The 15,422-nt window shown below is 39.6% G+C and overlaps 2 protein-coding genes across 22 annotated transcripts in view; one reads left to right on the top strand and one right to left on the bottom strand.

The window, feature by feature from the left end:
* Window positions 1–15,422, bottom strand: part of CLCN3 (chloride voltage-gated channel 3) — a 122,761-nt gene that overhangs the window by 49,900 nt on the left and 57,439 nt on the right. Inside the window, exon 1 of one of the 7 annotated variants that reach the window (XM_064148834.1) lies at window positions 7,205–7,355. The exons of 5 other annotated variants lie outside the window; for them this stretch is intronic. The gene's annotated coding sequence lies outside the window, so the exon portion shown is untranslated. Of the gene's footprint in view, window positions 1–7,056; window positions 7,151–7,204; window positions 7,356–15,422 lie in introns of those variants that run through there. One more of the 7 variants, XM_064148835.1, reaches the window with a different exon arrangement.
* NEK1 (NIMA related kinase 1) overlaps window positions 7,484–15,422 on the top strand; it is a 43,398-nt gene continuing 35,459 nt past the window's right edge. For 12 of the 15 annotated variants that reach the window (XM_064148822.1, XM_064148816.1, XM_064148824.1 and 9 more), the window contains exons 1-6: window positions 8,547–8,617; window positions 10,818–10,966; window positions 11,042–11,138; window positions 13,160–13,257; window positions 14,748–14,831; window positions 15,250–15,317. In XM_064148822.1, coding sequence (XP_064004892.1) covers window positions 10,850–10,966; window positions 11,042–11,138; window positions 13,160–13,257; window positions 14,748–14,831; window positions 15,250–15,317 — 464 coding nt within the window. In that variant the 5' untranslated portion in view covers window positions 8,547–8,617; window positions 10,818–10,849. Of the gene's footprint in view, window positions 8,320–8,546; window positions 8,618–8,981; window positions 9,040–10,817; window positions 10,967–11,041; window positions 11,139–13,159; window positions 13,258–14,747; window positions 14,832–15,249; window positions 15,318–15,422 lie in introns of those variants that run through there. The other 3 variants (XM_064148814.1, XM_064148813.1, XM_064148812.1) reach the window with 3 other exon arrangements.

The raw sequence follows: 15,422 nt of genomic DNA, 5'->3' as shown, positions 1-15,422 counted from the left end.
TAGTGGGAAAGGATCTTTGTCAATCTTTAAGGCATAAACAGAAACATGAAGCCAAAAAGTAGCACTGCCAGTTAACTGAAGCTACTTGAGTTAAAAAAAAAAAAATATTGAAAATAATTCTGAGTTTATGCAGTAGGCATTCCTGAAATATAAAAAGTCAATTTCTCATGAACACACATATACTGAGTTTAGTTCTATTCACAGCTGCTTGGAAAATAACATTAACATTTAAGGAAGAAAGAGACTCATATTCAGTTATTCTTTCAACAAGAAACAAAATAAGAAGAAACACAGACAAAAATTACATGAAAAGATGATACATAGAAAGCAAGATGGCAATCTTGCATTAGAAACTATTAATGAGACTCGGACTTACTTTCTAGATTGTACTGAATCTCGCTGCTCTTGATTATAAAAGCTTAATGTAACGCAGTAGCAGCCTGAAAAAGTTCTTAATTTTTATGATACATACCAACAGAATATCACTGCTTTATCTAATCTTCATAAAAGCAGAACCAATAGGAAATACTCATTCTTGATGAAACTCCTTCTTAGCTTTAAGAGAAATCAAAACTACCAGCTTAATTACAGGATGAGCGCTCAACTCATGCTTCTAGTCATATGATTTCAAACATTAAGAACATTGACTTCAGTTTGCATCAAGTAATCAAAACCACATCTCTGCCCTCTAGAATGTCTTAACCACTAAGGCTATAACCAGGCCATAGTAATGACAGCCAAAGACTTGTACCACCTGGTACAAAAATATTAGCTGGCCTGATGAAGGGATTGCTTCTTTCACATCCAGCAAGTTACTATGTGTGAATCAATTGCTTCACAACCAACACTGGCTGGATTATCTGAAAAGTCAGATTTAAATTTACTAACCTAACCTCAGGGGCTGATACCTTAGGAACAGCTCTGCTATCAGAGTTGAAGAGTCTTCTTCCACACAGGCCCAATAATAAGCAGCTACATGACCAGCAAGGTCTTTAAGGGCTTTTTAGTCAGCTTTTTTTTCCCCAGTTATTCAGAACATAATCTCTTAGCACAAACCTCAACTAAAAGTAAAAAAGGCTCAGGCTTCACAAGCAAGAACTGATTCTCAGCCAAGCCACAGTAAGCAACTGTGTCCATGGCTGCCACTTCAGTGCAGGCATGAAATCAATGTAATATATAGTATTAGTTTCTAAACTAATGGGTGAGCACCTATAGCTGCAAGTAGTCTGTCTGGGACAGCAAACATGGAGAGTTCTCTTAGAAAAATACATTAAAAAAATTAAGTCTAGTGCTCCTTCTGTGATCATATTCAGGTAACACTGAAGTTCTTTAAGACAACTGGAAAGTAAACCCTACAGTCTTCTTTTGAAGGTCAGGCATTGCAGATAACCTAACTTTTCTTTACTGTGCCTTTGGGCATGATGCTCATTTTCTATTTGATGAAAAGATGGCGTCACAGTATGCAACATTATCTTTACAGCTGTTAAAGGATTTTGCTCCATCTGAATGTGGACTTGTGTTGCAGTATCTGAGTAACATATAAATTGTGGAGAAGATGTTTTACACACCACTAGAATAACCACAAGTCTTTATACTATGCATCTTAAGCTTTTCAGAGAAATGCACAAAATAGTCCCTAGCTCTGTGCACAGATCCATAAGTTCAGGGTCACACCTGAGTTCAGTATCTTTCAGATAATGTGCTGAACTTGAACAAAATTTCTGTTTGAATGATCTGAAAGTAATCAAAGAAGACTACTTTAATAAGAAGGAAATAAGACACCGTCACAGAAAAGAGGCTCTGTGAGTCAAGACAAAGAGCATATGAGAACACTGACTCCATCAGAAAGAGTACAGGGAAAGTATTCATTCTTGACCGGCAAAATTGTAATTCAGGGTTGTCTAACTGGAACCTGAAACAATTATCCCAGGTTAAGCATCTTCTTGATAACAGTTACCACTGATTTTTTTTTTTTTTTAAGTCTTGTATTTTGTACTGAATTCCACTTTCTTCATAAACACAAAATCCCATTCAAATCAAGAAAAAAAATGCTAGTGTTCTCCAAAATATAGCCCAGGCATGTGACCACTGCTTATGAAGTCTTGTGAGGACACCTGGCGGTTCCTGTTTACCTATCCCAATTACTGATTTTCAGACTTCTAAGTGAAGAAATAACCAACTAAAGATTCACTGTACTCTGGTTGGAAATGATAAGTGTTTGGTCCTCAAGAAATTAAAAAGCTGATGTCTCTTCCTGGTATAGTTAACAGACACATAAATTTGCAGGTGCACTATGGAGAACAATTCAAAGGTTAGGAGCCTGATAATAATAGGCTTGCTCTTTCCTTTGCTCTGGAACAACACTAGGGTTGCAAAGTGAAGAAGGACTGAAGTTATCTGCAGTCAACACCAGGATCTGGCTCATGTCTGATATTCTTGGCTCTAACTAGACAGAAGCCACCTAATTTTTTGGTAAGTAAACCACATCCAACCATTAATGATTGTTATTCTGGTCTTCTTTAAATGGTAAAACAAAGAACTACAACTGTTAAGAGATAGCTGTGAATCTCTGACGTTAATTTGTTACCATTGTGAATAGCTTGTTTCCAATTTTTAATGAAAACCATATGCACTAACCAAGGGAGATTAATAATCCCAAGCAAATGAAACCCAAAAGGCCTAGATGCACAAACACCACCAAATGTGTTCACTAGCGAAATGTGTTAGCATTTCCGAATGCTCAGCAAGTTTCCCTCACATGAACGTTATCTCCATCTGTTAAACTTAGGTGGTTAGTTGGCAAGTATAACTTCTAAAATTATCCATACTTTGGCATGGGCTACAAGTCATAGTCAGTTTTGTGGCATAAGAGCCTGAAGAGAAATTATTGCTATTAAATAGTGGTATCAAGTTGAAACAAAGAATTGAAGTGAATATTCTATGAGAAAAGAAGAAAGTAGTTTCATGAGAGCTTTTTACTTTGAAAAATACAGAAAAGAAATAATCAGATAACGGCTTAGGTTGGAAGGGACTTTAGAGATCATCTATTCCAACCTGCCACCCATGGCGAGGGGTTTGGGTAATTTAAAAGAATATTCATGTCTCAGACAAAATAGGAGAAAACAAGTATGCCTGTAAGACTGTTTTAAGTATTTGCTTTTTTTGAGTAGCATTTTATATGAGAACACATGCTTTTTGCAAGACAAGCAAGCAAAGTGTAAAGCAAATAATCTAAATAAATAAGTATTAAGTTTTCTTTCCTAGAGATATCTTCTTTGGAAGATTGTATTTTCATCTTTCAGAATCAAAAAATAAGCATGTGGAAAACTGCCTTTTCCCCTCTTCTAACACAAGAGACAAATTAGCAACAGAAACCTCAGGGGGAAAGCTGCAGTAGATCAAGAACTGCAGATAACAGATCAAAACCAACAAATCTGGCAGAGAACAGTAATTTGGAGATAAGATCAGAAGGAACTCAAACACAGTCTTATCTTTCAGGAAAATGAGCACTTCAATTTTAACTGGCTGAACGTCAAAATACCAAGTCACCTCAGTAGCTCCATATATAATGTAAACATATTACTGAAGTGAAATTACATATTTACTAATTAGATTGAAAAATGTTTCTTCATTATATTGTATTGCACTACACAATACAGGCTGGACGTGAGGAGGAAGTTCTTCACCATGAAAGTGGTGAGACCCTGGAATGGGCTGCCCAGGGAGGTGGTTGAAGCCACATCCCTGGAGTTAAGGCCAAGTTGGATGGGGCTCTGGCCATCCTGATATAGGGTAGGGTGTCCCTGCCCATGGCATGGGGGTTGGAACTAGATGATCCTTGTGGTCCCTTCCAACCCTGATTGATCCTATGATTCTATTCTATGATTCTACGCATACACAAAATGCACATTTGAGTACTTCTCTCATGACCTTGTTAATTTATCAAAATATACCCCCCCAAAAAAAAGGAAACAGTGAAAGTTACTTTTAATAAAGGATCAAAAAACTCACCTACACACACAGAGAAAACCTACAAACAAAACAACTAATGAAAAACCACACTGCTACCAAGTACAAAGCTATAAAGTGTCTTTTTTGCCCTGATTTCCAGTACAGAACCAAGTTGACTCACTACATAATACAAATAAGGATACTCCAGACATAAACAGATTTACAAGTATTTTTACAGATTTGTGTAGAATATTTTCTATTATACATAAAGCCCAGGAACCACTTTGTTGAGTCTCTTCTCTCCAGGTATTAAGTGTAACCACTACCTCAACATTTTGTGTTCTTTTCAAGGTTTCTATTTTCTTAGAGCAGAGCACATGTCCCAGCAAACATTACTTTTACCATCTGTTTGCAATCCTCTCACCAGAACCCATTTAAAGGAGCAGGGTTTTTTTGTCTAAACATTACTTCTTCAGAAGATTTTACAGAAGTTTCCAAATCTCAAAATCAAGTTTCAAGTTAAACAGCTATTAAAAAAAAAATGCAATTACCAGCTGTTTAATACGCCAAGCACCTTCAGTCTGCACAGCCTGGCATACAAACCAAGCACAAAGTACTACAGTAGCAGAGACTGGAAGTCAGACAACACAGCAAGTAGGATGGACATACAAGCAATTTAATGTGCATGATCACTGACACTGCTGACTGCCTTCAGAGATTACTAGGTTACCTTGTTGCCAAGGATGTGCCAAACAAGTTTAGGAACATGCCATCTAGAGTTTGAGAACTAGGAAACGGACTCTTAAAAACAACTTGAACTGGCTACTGCCATTTCTGTCACAAATCTCTTCAACAGTTGAGTTTCTACTCTTTTTTTTAACCATCACGTTAGAAATATATTACAATAATTTAGCACCAATGATATTAGCCAGAAAACACAATCCGCACAGAAACACCTATCCACATACAAATGAAGTCATTTAAATGAGAGGAAAGAATTCTGAATCCTCCTAGAATGTCTTTTGTCTGTGGTAGTGAACTTGAAGCAGTTGCCTCAGCTTTAGTGCTTATACTCAAAGAACACAACCCTGCTCTTCAAATACCAAGGTAAGCCACACACAGAGAGAACCCTCAAAGCAAAGCAGACATCAAAAAAACACACCAAAGTGTCTATTCACCGAACAGGAGAACATATATTACGCAGTTAAATCCATCCACTTCTACAGTACCAGCATACACTGAACTCTCGCTTTTAAGTCACAGAAACATAATTTTGTGACATACACGAGATGTGGAAGACAGCACAGGAAGCACAAATAGCTGCAAAAGAAAAAGCAGGCAAGCACATGAAGTGGCTCAGAGCAGCATAACCACGAAGAGCAAAGACCAACATCTTCAGGTGTCCAGTTGAGGATTTGGACAGGGTTGTTCTTATTACAAGTCACTATTGAGAGAGACAAGAGATAAACCAGAGGATCACTTAAACTTGCAAATATGTATCACAGGAAGAACAATGCTACCGTTAACCATTCTGAGGTAGGATGCTGTAGAGATGTGGGCACAGCCAGTGCTGGGAATAATACACCAAGAAACGTGTATTTCTAAAGATACTGCAATACACATTGTGCCTGACAACAATTACTGTGAGGCAAACAATTCTTTGAATTGTCATAGCAATAGTAAACAAAAGCAGACAAGAAATTACTTCTATTTTTCTGGACACTTAGCTTTTATTCTGACAGATGTTGTAGACAGATGCAATCATTTTGTTTCACACTGAATTTCATGCTAGGTGCAGCTTTCCCACAGCAAAAGTGCTTCCCAATTTGACAACCCAGAGTACTGAGCAGTACGTTTACATCTGCTTGCCAACCAAAAAGACAAGACATCATATTTAAAACAGTTACTCAGTGTCAGATTTTTGGAGTAGAAAATATTAGTGACAGTCAGCAAGTTCTCTAGGGACCTGCTTTACCTCACAAAGGTTTGGTTTTTGTAATGCATGTGTGATTTTAAAAATATTTTACATTACAGCATACTGAAGTCTCCTCAAACAGAGAAATAGTAATGATAACTATCTGATTTCAAATCTGTCATGCCAACACATCCTTCATTCCAGCAACTGTTTTTGAAAAGTATCTATGTTGTCAAGGGATACAGAACATAAAACCCCCCACAGGTCCTCCAAGAAAGGCATATGAAAGCAAAAATCTCTGCACATAAACTTCCGATGTCCTCATCTTAAGATGTCCTTACTGAAGAGCCTCAAGAAATAGGTGCAAGCCCTTAAGCCCAAATGATTGTAATTTGGGGACATTTTCTCAAAAACGCTAAGTATTTATTATAAAACAATTACAATCAGAAACGTTTTTGTTCTCAAGGCCTTCTTTTACCTAGCTCAGTAAAGTGTGACACAGCAAATTTACTATTGAACATAGTTAACAATCAGCACATGATTCTCCATTGTCACACTGCCACTGTTCATTTTCGGCAACAATTGCTACATACTTGCTTTACTGTCAGCTCCACGGTTTTGGCTGGGGAAGTAAATGACTTTAGATAAGTAGAAAATGTAGTATGAAAGAATGCAATCAACCTTGGGTTTTAACCTCGGTCACCTGCACCCTTCTCATTTAATTAAGAGGCTCCAAGACATGCCCATTATCTCCATTCCTTGTGTAATAGTACTTCTAACCAAACCCGTGAGCCAACATAGAGTGAGCAACTCACACTCGGAGTATTTCTACCCTTGTCTCCGAGGGGAGGAAACTCTCGATACACCAAGTTGCACAGCCCCCCAGTTTCCGTACGCGAACCAGAGCTGCCACAGAACACTCTAATCAGGTGACGAGAGATCACACGCTGTGTAAACTCGCTAGGTATTCCCCCTGACTCCGGTCACTACCGTTTCGGGGGAGGAAGGCAGGTAAGCTGCGAGGTCCACGAGGAACCGCTATTCCTGTCCCTTCCCACCTGCTGGCCGCAGGACGAAACGGTGCCGCTGACGAGGACACAGGTGCCGCTCCGCGGACAGGCCGTGCGGTAGAGGCTACCTTCTCCCCTGCTCCTCTCCCCCTTCCCTCGCGGTCAGGTTTAAGTCACTACCTCAGCCACGCTCGCCACGCTGCCAGCGGGCAGGACCGAGCGGCCCTCCCGCAGACGCCTTCAGTCACGTCGCAGTACCTATACCGCGCCGGGGCCCTCCATCGACGGGAGATGAAACGAGCATAGCCCAAGCGAGCCCCGCCCCTACCTGCCCTGGTAGCGCCGCCTGCTGCTCCCCGAGGAGACGCTGGTTCATCCTCCTGCGGCGGCGGGGCGGGGTCGGAAAGACGCCGCGGACACCGCCTCGGCCCCCGGCCCGACGGTGGCACCTCCGGCCCGCCCGCCCGCCCCCTCGACCTGGGGGCGGGGCTTCCTGTCACGCACGCGCGCGGCCGCCGCCGCTCAGCGCCGGCCAACGACGTTTACGTCACCAGTACTGCTTCCGGTTCCCGCTGCTGGCGCGGGCGGGGTGCCGCTTCTCCATGGCCCCCGACGGTAGCGACTACTGAGCTATGGATGGGGCTACAACCGCTTGGCGATGCTGCTGGTTGTGACCGCGCTGGGGTGGCGGCTGTCTCTCGCGCGGGAGGCGGCCCCGTCTGTGAAAGCGACCTACAGCTGGTCGCTGCGCAGAGCGGGCGGTAACGGGGTAGGCAAATCCTTACGGTTCAGAATGCGAATGCGCTTTCCCAGGGGGAACATCGGTGTATCGGAGCATCGTTTTGTATTTGCCTAAACGGAGAGGTGTTTAGATTTCACGGGCTCTGCGAGTTCTGACTCCCAAAAGTTAGATGTTTATCAACAGATGGAATGCAGTACTTAGGCTGAGCAGGTAACTGCTCTGTACTGCCAGCTTACCGAGGTAGAGACCAGGAAAGAGTTTACTCAACTTACATGGGCAGAATGAAGGTCCCAGTAAAATACCGTGGCAGGGTTGGTGTGTTTTTTTCTGTCAAGAAAAAATAAGTTACAGCCGCGAGTGTGGCTATGTAAAATGCTAACAAGACTGAGCAGTGCTTATCAATGTGCACACTGGGTAACGGATCAAGACTGGGAAAGTGTTACGAGTCACAAGCCTTTACTCGTACACGCAGTTAACGCGGATTTTTTTGACCAAGGAATAGAAGTGGAACCCCACATCCCCCTCGGAGCCACTTGCTGCGGACAGCCTGACCCTCCCGGATAAATTTATGGCACACTGCCGCTGAATCACCAGGACACGCTTCCCCATACAAATCGCGCTCCAGAGACACCTCCGAGAAGGCACGTACTGGCAGTGCCCGGCTGAGCAGCCTTGTGCATCACGGTTCATTGAAGTCACAGGTGCTGTATTTTGCTAACGAAAGCGCTCAGGCCGAGCCGTTACTACTCAGCCTTTTCTGTCGCTACGCCGCGCCCCCAGGCTGTCAGGTGCCCCCCGGCCATGCGTTACCAGGGTGAAGCGCCGCTAACGCGGGGAGGGCGGTCTGGCGAGCTGCTGCCCCGCCTTAGCACAGGGCGCCCAATGGCAGCGGAGATGCGGGCCGCACACGCCAATAGAGGCTGAGGAAGGGGGCCCCGCCGTGGCAGTGAAGCCTGGTTGAGCGACCGTGGCGGGTATAGCTGGGCAGTGTGTCGGGAGGTATGCTGGGGCGTGGGTGAGGCGGGCGCAGCGCAGTGCACGGTCGCCCTTCTGCAGGGCTGGTGGCTGCAGTCGGTGGCGGGACCGGACCGGTAGCAACTCGCTTTCCTCTGTCTGTCGAGGATGGGGGAAGGGTATCCCTGGACGCACTTCTTGCTTGGCTCTGATTGTACCCCTGCTGTGCGTGGGCGGTGGCCCGGTGCGGCCCAGCTGAGAAGCGCGATCCGGCCCAGTGTTTAGTATGGGGGCCTCTTTTGCCTCTGAGCTGATGTACACTATGCTTTCGGCCGCTTGACTGTGGCCTGGCCGTGCAATTCGGGTTTGTCGCCTCATTTTATGTGTCCAGGGCTCCGCTGGGCTGTCTAGGAGTGCGTGACTTGTGCCCTGGCGCTGAAGCCGCTTTCGTGCGTGTCCGTAACAAGGTTTGGTGTCCAGGGTTGGAAAAGCCAACGCCCTGTCAGCGCTGATGTCTTTCCTCAAGACTCGTATTTCGCATGCCATGAGCACAAAACTGTATCCTCTCTCTGAGTCTTCTTTCCCACAGCCTACTTATTGATCATTTATATTTGCACAGAGCACCGTGCAGTAGGAGCTTTAAAGTATGCTTAATGTTGCTGATTAGGTTTACTACAGTAAAGCTTGCTTCATAGCAAAGCAAGGGTAGGAAGAGAGCTTGATAGAGCCGTATGAAGTTGAAATTGTCTCACGTGCTATGTTTTGCCACTACTCAAAATAGGATGTTGATGTTAATATTGAAGCTTTACCTTATTTTTGAAGTATAACTTCACAATAAATGGTTTCTTCAAGGCAAAAAAAATCTACCAACACGTTGCAGACCTGTCATTTTCATATGTTGTTCTTTGCTGTTATCCATAGATTTAGTTATTTTCCCATCTCTTGTTTTGCAGAAATGATTGCTTCAGTTCTCTTGTGTTTTTTCTTGCTATACCAGTAAACCTTATTAATTTTAGTTGACTTCCATGTTACGGATCTGTCTTCCTGAAACTCTTTAGCAGGATCCGTGTCTGGTGCATGGTAATTATGACAAAGAATTGTCCCAAGTCAGGGAAAAGAACCTCACCTGAGATATGTGTGAAGTGTAAATCTGAGTTACTAAAGTTTCCTGCTGGAAAATAGCTGGGTACAGCAAAGCACAAATACCATTAATGCTCTCAAGTTAGGCTTGGATGCAGAAAAGTTTGGGGCCCTTTTGTAATTCTCATTTTGCAGGAACTTTCTTAGGGCATGGAAGGTCTTTCTACTGTAGAAAATATCTTTCAGTCCACCGTAAATTTGTTTTGGACGTGGCACTTGGTGCCATAGTCTAGCCTTGAGCTCTGTGATAAAGGGTTGGACTTGATGATCTATGAGGTCTCTTCCAACCTTGGTGATACTGTGACACTGTGAAATTTGTTTTGACATTCATCACTTTGTTTTTTGTTTTGCCAATTCTCTTTGCTCTTCTGAGACTTCTTCCACATGCAACTCACTAGTGTCTTGATTTTATTTAAGTATTTCTTAGTATAGAACCTTAAACACCACCAACATTTAGCTGAATAATCTCTTTAATCTCAAAAGGTAGGTTTAAGTAGTCAGTACAATAAAAATACTGATATGTACCATTTTGTAAGAACTTATATGTAGCATGGAAAAATAAATTATCTTAGTTTTCAGACAGAATTAGGGTAACACTTTTCTATGTTGGGTAGTAATTCTAAATTCAATGGGAATATCTGCAGTTCATTGCTTTTTTGGCCTTGTGTGACTAACTTCCAAAATACTGGGTTTAGGGCATAAGAAATGACTTGTAGGGATCCTCCACCACATTGTAGTTCTTCTGATTCATTTATCAAGTGCCATGGCTCTAAATGATGTTTGCGTACTAGTTGAATCAGAAGTTATGACACTGACCACTTCATTTAATGATAAAATGCATCATTCTTTCATACTGTCTGTGAAGACAGCTTTAAGCAGGGTTTAATAATGCAGTCCTTTTTTTCCACACCAGGTAGCCAACTGTGTCGAAATGAAATGGAGACTGAGAGTATATGATTTTACTGAAAACATGTGAAACAAGATGCAATTGAAAAGACAATTTGAGGGGTTTTTTTGAGTGACATGACCAGGCAGGCTAGATGACTAAGTCCAGCTATCTAAGTCTGGTTTATGTTTGTTTGCTAATTTTTTTTTTCTTGCCTAGAAGTAAAGTAAGGATGCTTTAAGAAGATAACTATGGATAAATATATTAAAGTGCGAAAGATTGGAGAAGGATCCTTTGGGAAAGCAATTCTTGTCAAAGCTAAAGAAAATGGTCAACAGTATGTTATTAAAGAAATAAACATCTCTAAGGTGAGTGATTATTATTAGTTACTGATACAATCTTATTTTGTATTTCTGTTCTCAAAAATTGTTTTCCTTCTGAAGATGTCAAGTAAGGAGAGAGAAGAATCAAGAAGAGAAGTCGCTGTCTTGGCAAACATGAAACATCCGAACATTGTCCTGTATAGAGAGTCATTTGAAGGTAAGACTAATTATACACTGCAATCTGAAGTAGTGATGGTAACTGTGCACTACTTAGTCTATTTAGTTTAAAAGTCGGTGCATTTTCTCTTATAATCAGTATTCATACTTCTATTTCTTCACTACTTTTGGATTGTATTTTTTGACCCTTCCCCTGCATATTTAAGAATAGTAGTAATTTTTTAAAATGCAAGAATTCAACAGAAATGTTCATGTCTCTTCCTTAGATGCATAAATTTTGATGGAATCTTAAATGGAAGGGTTATAATCTCTTGTTTCTTGTTAGTTGTCTATACTGCAACAGCTTGAGTGCTTGTCTATGTTAAATGCAAGTGCAGTCCAAATTCAAGTACTGATAACCTGGCAATAGCAATTTTATCTGAAATTCCATTGTCTTTGAATACAGTCTTCAGTAATTGCAATCATATCATTGCTTTTAAAGCTAGAAAAAGAGGTAGGACTGTTTACTTCAAGCGTTGAAGGAAGGAGAAATAAAACTCCCCATTGTTTTTATAGTGAATGCCTTGGGAAATGAGCAGAACAGGTAAAAGATTCCAGGAGTCTGTCACATAGGTTAAAATACTACTATAAAAACCGAAAACATTAGTTGAGATACTATTTAGAGAGACAGTTGTTTTCTCTTTTCCTTTCTTCCTGTTGACTTGAATATGTGTTTCGATTGGGGAGTTTTTTTATTCATTGAATTAGAATTGTGCGCCATAGTCTTCTGGTTTATAAATCCATGCTTCTATCCTCCTTGTAATTGAGGCCTGTTCTTGAAGACTACTTTTTTCTTCATTTATTTCTTCATACAAGGTAGATCCTGTAATTGACTTTTAACATACTGTTTTGATTTATAAAAGAGAATTATTATAGCAACAAGTCTGCAAGAAATCCAGGCTCCTAGGATCATCTTTTATAATGATACCAATTGTAAAGCTTAAACAAGACACAAGCAGCTGCAAGCATAAAAGTCACAGTTCGAGGTTTCAAAAGTCAGATTTCAGAAGCATTATGCAGGAGAAAAGTTTAAGTAATTTACATGGTTTAATTTTTACTTGGTTTAAGAGTTCAAGTGCTATGACTGTCTCCTTTAATAAGAGCTTTTCTTTTGAGCAGAATGTGATTATTTTTATGCATTTATTCAGCTCTTCACAAAATCAAGCTTAATATGTGAGTAGCGTAGTCCTTGAGATTTCTTTAACTTGTGGTTTGCTGCTGCCTAATCTCCCTTTTATTTCATCAATAACTGGAAAAGATTGCGTTTGGGACCCAAACTGTAACTTTGCATGAAATGCATATATTCATATTTCTTAGTGAAAACTTGCATACGATTTTTTGAGTTCTCCCCAAATTTCATTAAACTCTGAGAAAATAATTGCCTCCATCTATTATTGTTCGCTGGAAGTTTTATTACTGTTCTTCAATTTCTGAAATTAATTTTGTGTTTGGCATAAAAGCTGGTGATAGTTGTGTTCTTGCACTTGGTGTGAGTAGTACCATGTCCACGTAAGACTCTAAGAAATAATTAGGAAAATAAAAGCAGCTACCTGAAGTAGAAGAACTACCTAAATGAGATCACTTTTTTTAGGGTAGGGAATCTGTACGATTGTGAAAGCAGGTTGAAGAATTCTTTTGATAATGTAGTTATGAAGTGACACCTTTAATTTCCTAGTGGTTTTGAACCGCATTTTGGGGTGTTGATTCAGCATATGTTATTTTATTTTATATTTTTTATCCATACCAAAATAGTCCAATGTTACTAGAGATGGGAAACTTAGTGTTGTGAAATTCAATTACAACATTATTGCTTGAAGTTTAAAAAATGGTATCTGAAGCTGCATGTGAAAAGGTTAGAGTTTTTTTTTTAGTTGCTTTTTCTGTGACTGCAGTGAAGATGTTTACAAAGTTCTATTAAAGATGTTTTGGGGTTTTTTTGTGGGTTTGTTTTCTTAATTGTTTGATTTTTGTTTGTTTGTTTCTGTATTTTTTTTAACCCCCCCCCCTTTTTTTTTTTAACAGAAAATGGCTGCCTTTACATAGTGATGGATTACTGTGAGGGAGGAGACTTATTTAAAAAAATAAATGCCCAGAAAGGAATCTTATTCCCTGAGGATCAGGTAACAGCAAGCTGCTGCTATAGCATTTTGTTCCATTATACTTTTAAATAAGTTTTAAATTATTTTGGTTCTGTTTGCTAGGTATGGTTGCTTCTCTAAAAGGAGGTTCTCAAACTGTGTTTCTTGCTGCCAGCAGTTGTAGTAATGTTTTAAAAAAAATTACAAGTAGCTGAAAATACTGAGTATGTTATTTGTGCAAGATACTTGAAAAAAGTAGCATGCCTTGCCAAGTAAACCAGATCTGAATAATGAAAAATAATGAAGGACATGACTATTTTAAAATCTTTTAAATAGTTATTATATGAAGTATCTATAATGGCACAGAATATTTATTTTGATTTTTTAAAATCAGAATTATCAAATATGAACTATGGCAATATGAAGGTGACAATTCAGAAGTTTCTTTTTCCACTAGAAAAATATTAATTAGGTATTGGACATATACTGGCATATTTTCCACCATATTGGATAGAAAGTAATTTGTACTATGGGAGAATCTGGAATGTCTGATAGGTTTTGAAGTAGGAATTTCCTTAAATTAAGTGAAAACGCTTTATGTAAGATTCAGGTGGGTTTTATTAGAACTGACATGGCTGAAAAGATTTGCTAGTGCATTTGGTCTATTGATGGTGTTTAGAATAGGGTAATCATGAAACATTTTGGATATAATTTGTAAAACTTTTTTCTAGCTTTGACTCACATCTACAAGAGGAAGCTGAAGTAGAGAAGTGAAAATTATACCTTGTTTTATACTGTAATTTTGACATGTATGTGCTTCTAAGTTGAGGTCTCTATTCATATGAAGAAGTCACCCTTTATAATGTGATTTTTAGAATACTTTTTAAAAACAGTGTTGTTAGCTTGTTTATAATCTTCTAGTTGTATGTTGTTTGCTGCCTTTATGGCATCCACTTGTACTACTTTTCTTTTTGAAGTGAAATATGGACTAGTAAAATGTTTCTGTGAAAATCAGTTTGGCTTTCTAGGTCTCTTGGTTGATTGACTGCAAGAAGACTTGGTTAGAGCCAAAGTAGAATTTGTATCTTAAAGATTTTAAGTCTTCAACATTTTAGCCAAATGCATGTTACATATTTTTGTTAGAATTGTAATATGCAATGCAACTGGTAGTCTTAGGTCCCTGGGGCAGTTCAAGGCAAGGTTGGATGTGGCACTTGGTGCCATGGTCTAGCCTTGGGCACGGTGGTAAAGGGTTGGACTTGATGATCTGTGAGGTCTCTTCCAACCTTGGTGATACTGTGATACTGTGATACTGTAATATCAATGCTGGGTAGTATTCATCTTTCATTAAAAAGCTTGCTTAGTGGAGACATTACTTGTGTAATTATTTCATGGTATAAATGAAGACAGGTTTGTGGAAAGAGGGTAAAATCAAATCTTATAATTGTAGAACTGATTTGCTATTTTTGGTTACATAGTTAGGGGAACTTCAAAGTACTGACACTGATAATTGCATTTTATTTTGTCCTTAGATTCTGGATTGGTTTGTACAGATCTGTTTAGCACTAAAACACATACATGATAGAAAAATCTTGCATCGAGACATAAAGTCACAGGTATGTAGGCATCTGGTTTTTAACTGACTCTATTTCCAAAGTGATTACATGGATATCTTGCTAATGTAAATTGGTAAATTATGGAAAGTGGTCTTTTTTATGTACACACATCTTTTCTTTGGAGTTACCTGGAAGTTATTTATGCTATTTGTACAATCAGTTTAATTGATGAAGCTACTTGAGTGCTACTCATATATCTGTGTGGGAAAGAAAAGATTGTATTTTAGAATGTATAATAATGTTTAATTTTGATAAAGTAGCACTAGAATAAGTCCTGTGCTTAGTAGTCAGTAAGCTAGTGGCTTCAGAGTGACTCAATGTTAGAAAACTTTATTCTTCACTAAAGGTGTTGGGAATAAAAAGTGTGCCATTGCATGAATGCTTGAATTAACAGACTTCTTAAAATTTCTATATCAAGAATATATTTTTAACCAAAGATGGAACAATACAGCTGGGAGATTTTGGCATCGCCAGAGTTCTTAACAGGTAATTCCTTTTTGATGCTATTTTCTCTGACTTAATCTAAATTGCTTTGATGTAGGAAAATGCAATCAGTGCTCTTCATGCGAGTTAACTATCTAATATTAATCC

This window comes from Pogoniulus pusillus, chromosome 9, assembly GCF_015220805.1.
Source record: "Pogoniulus pusillus isolate bPogPus1 chromosome 9, bPogPus1.pri, whole genome shotgun sequence".
NCBI classification, from domain to species: Eukaryota; Metazoa; Chordata; class Aves; order Piciformes; family Lybiidae; genus Pogoniulus; species Pogoniulus pusillus.
The sequence above is the reverse complement of the archived record's forward strand: the minus strand, read 5'-3'. Positions and strand labels throughout refer to the sequence as shown.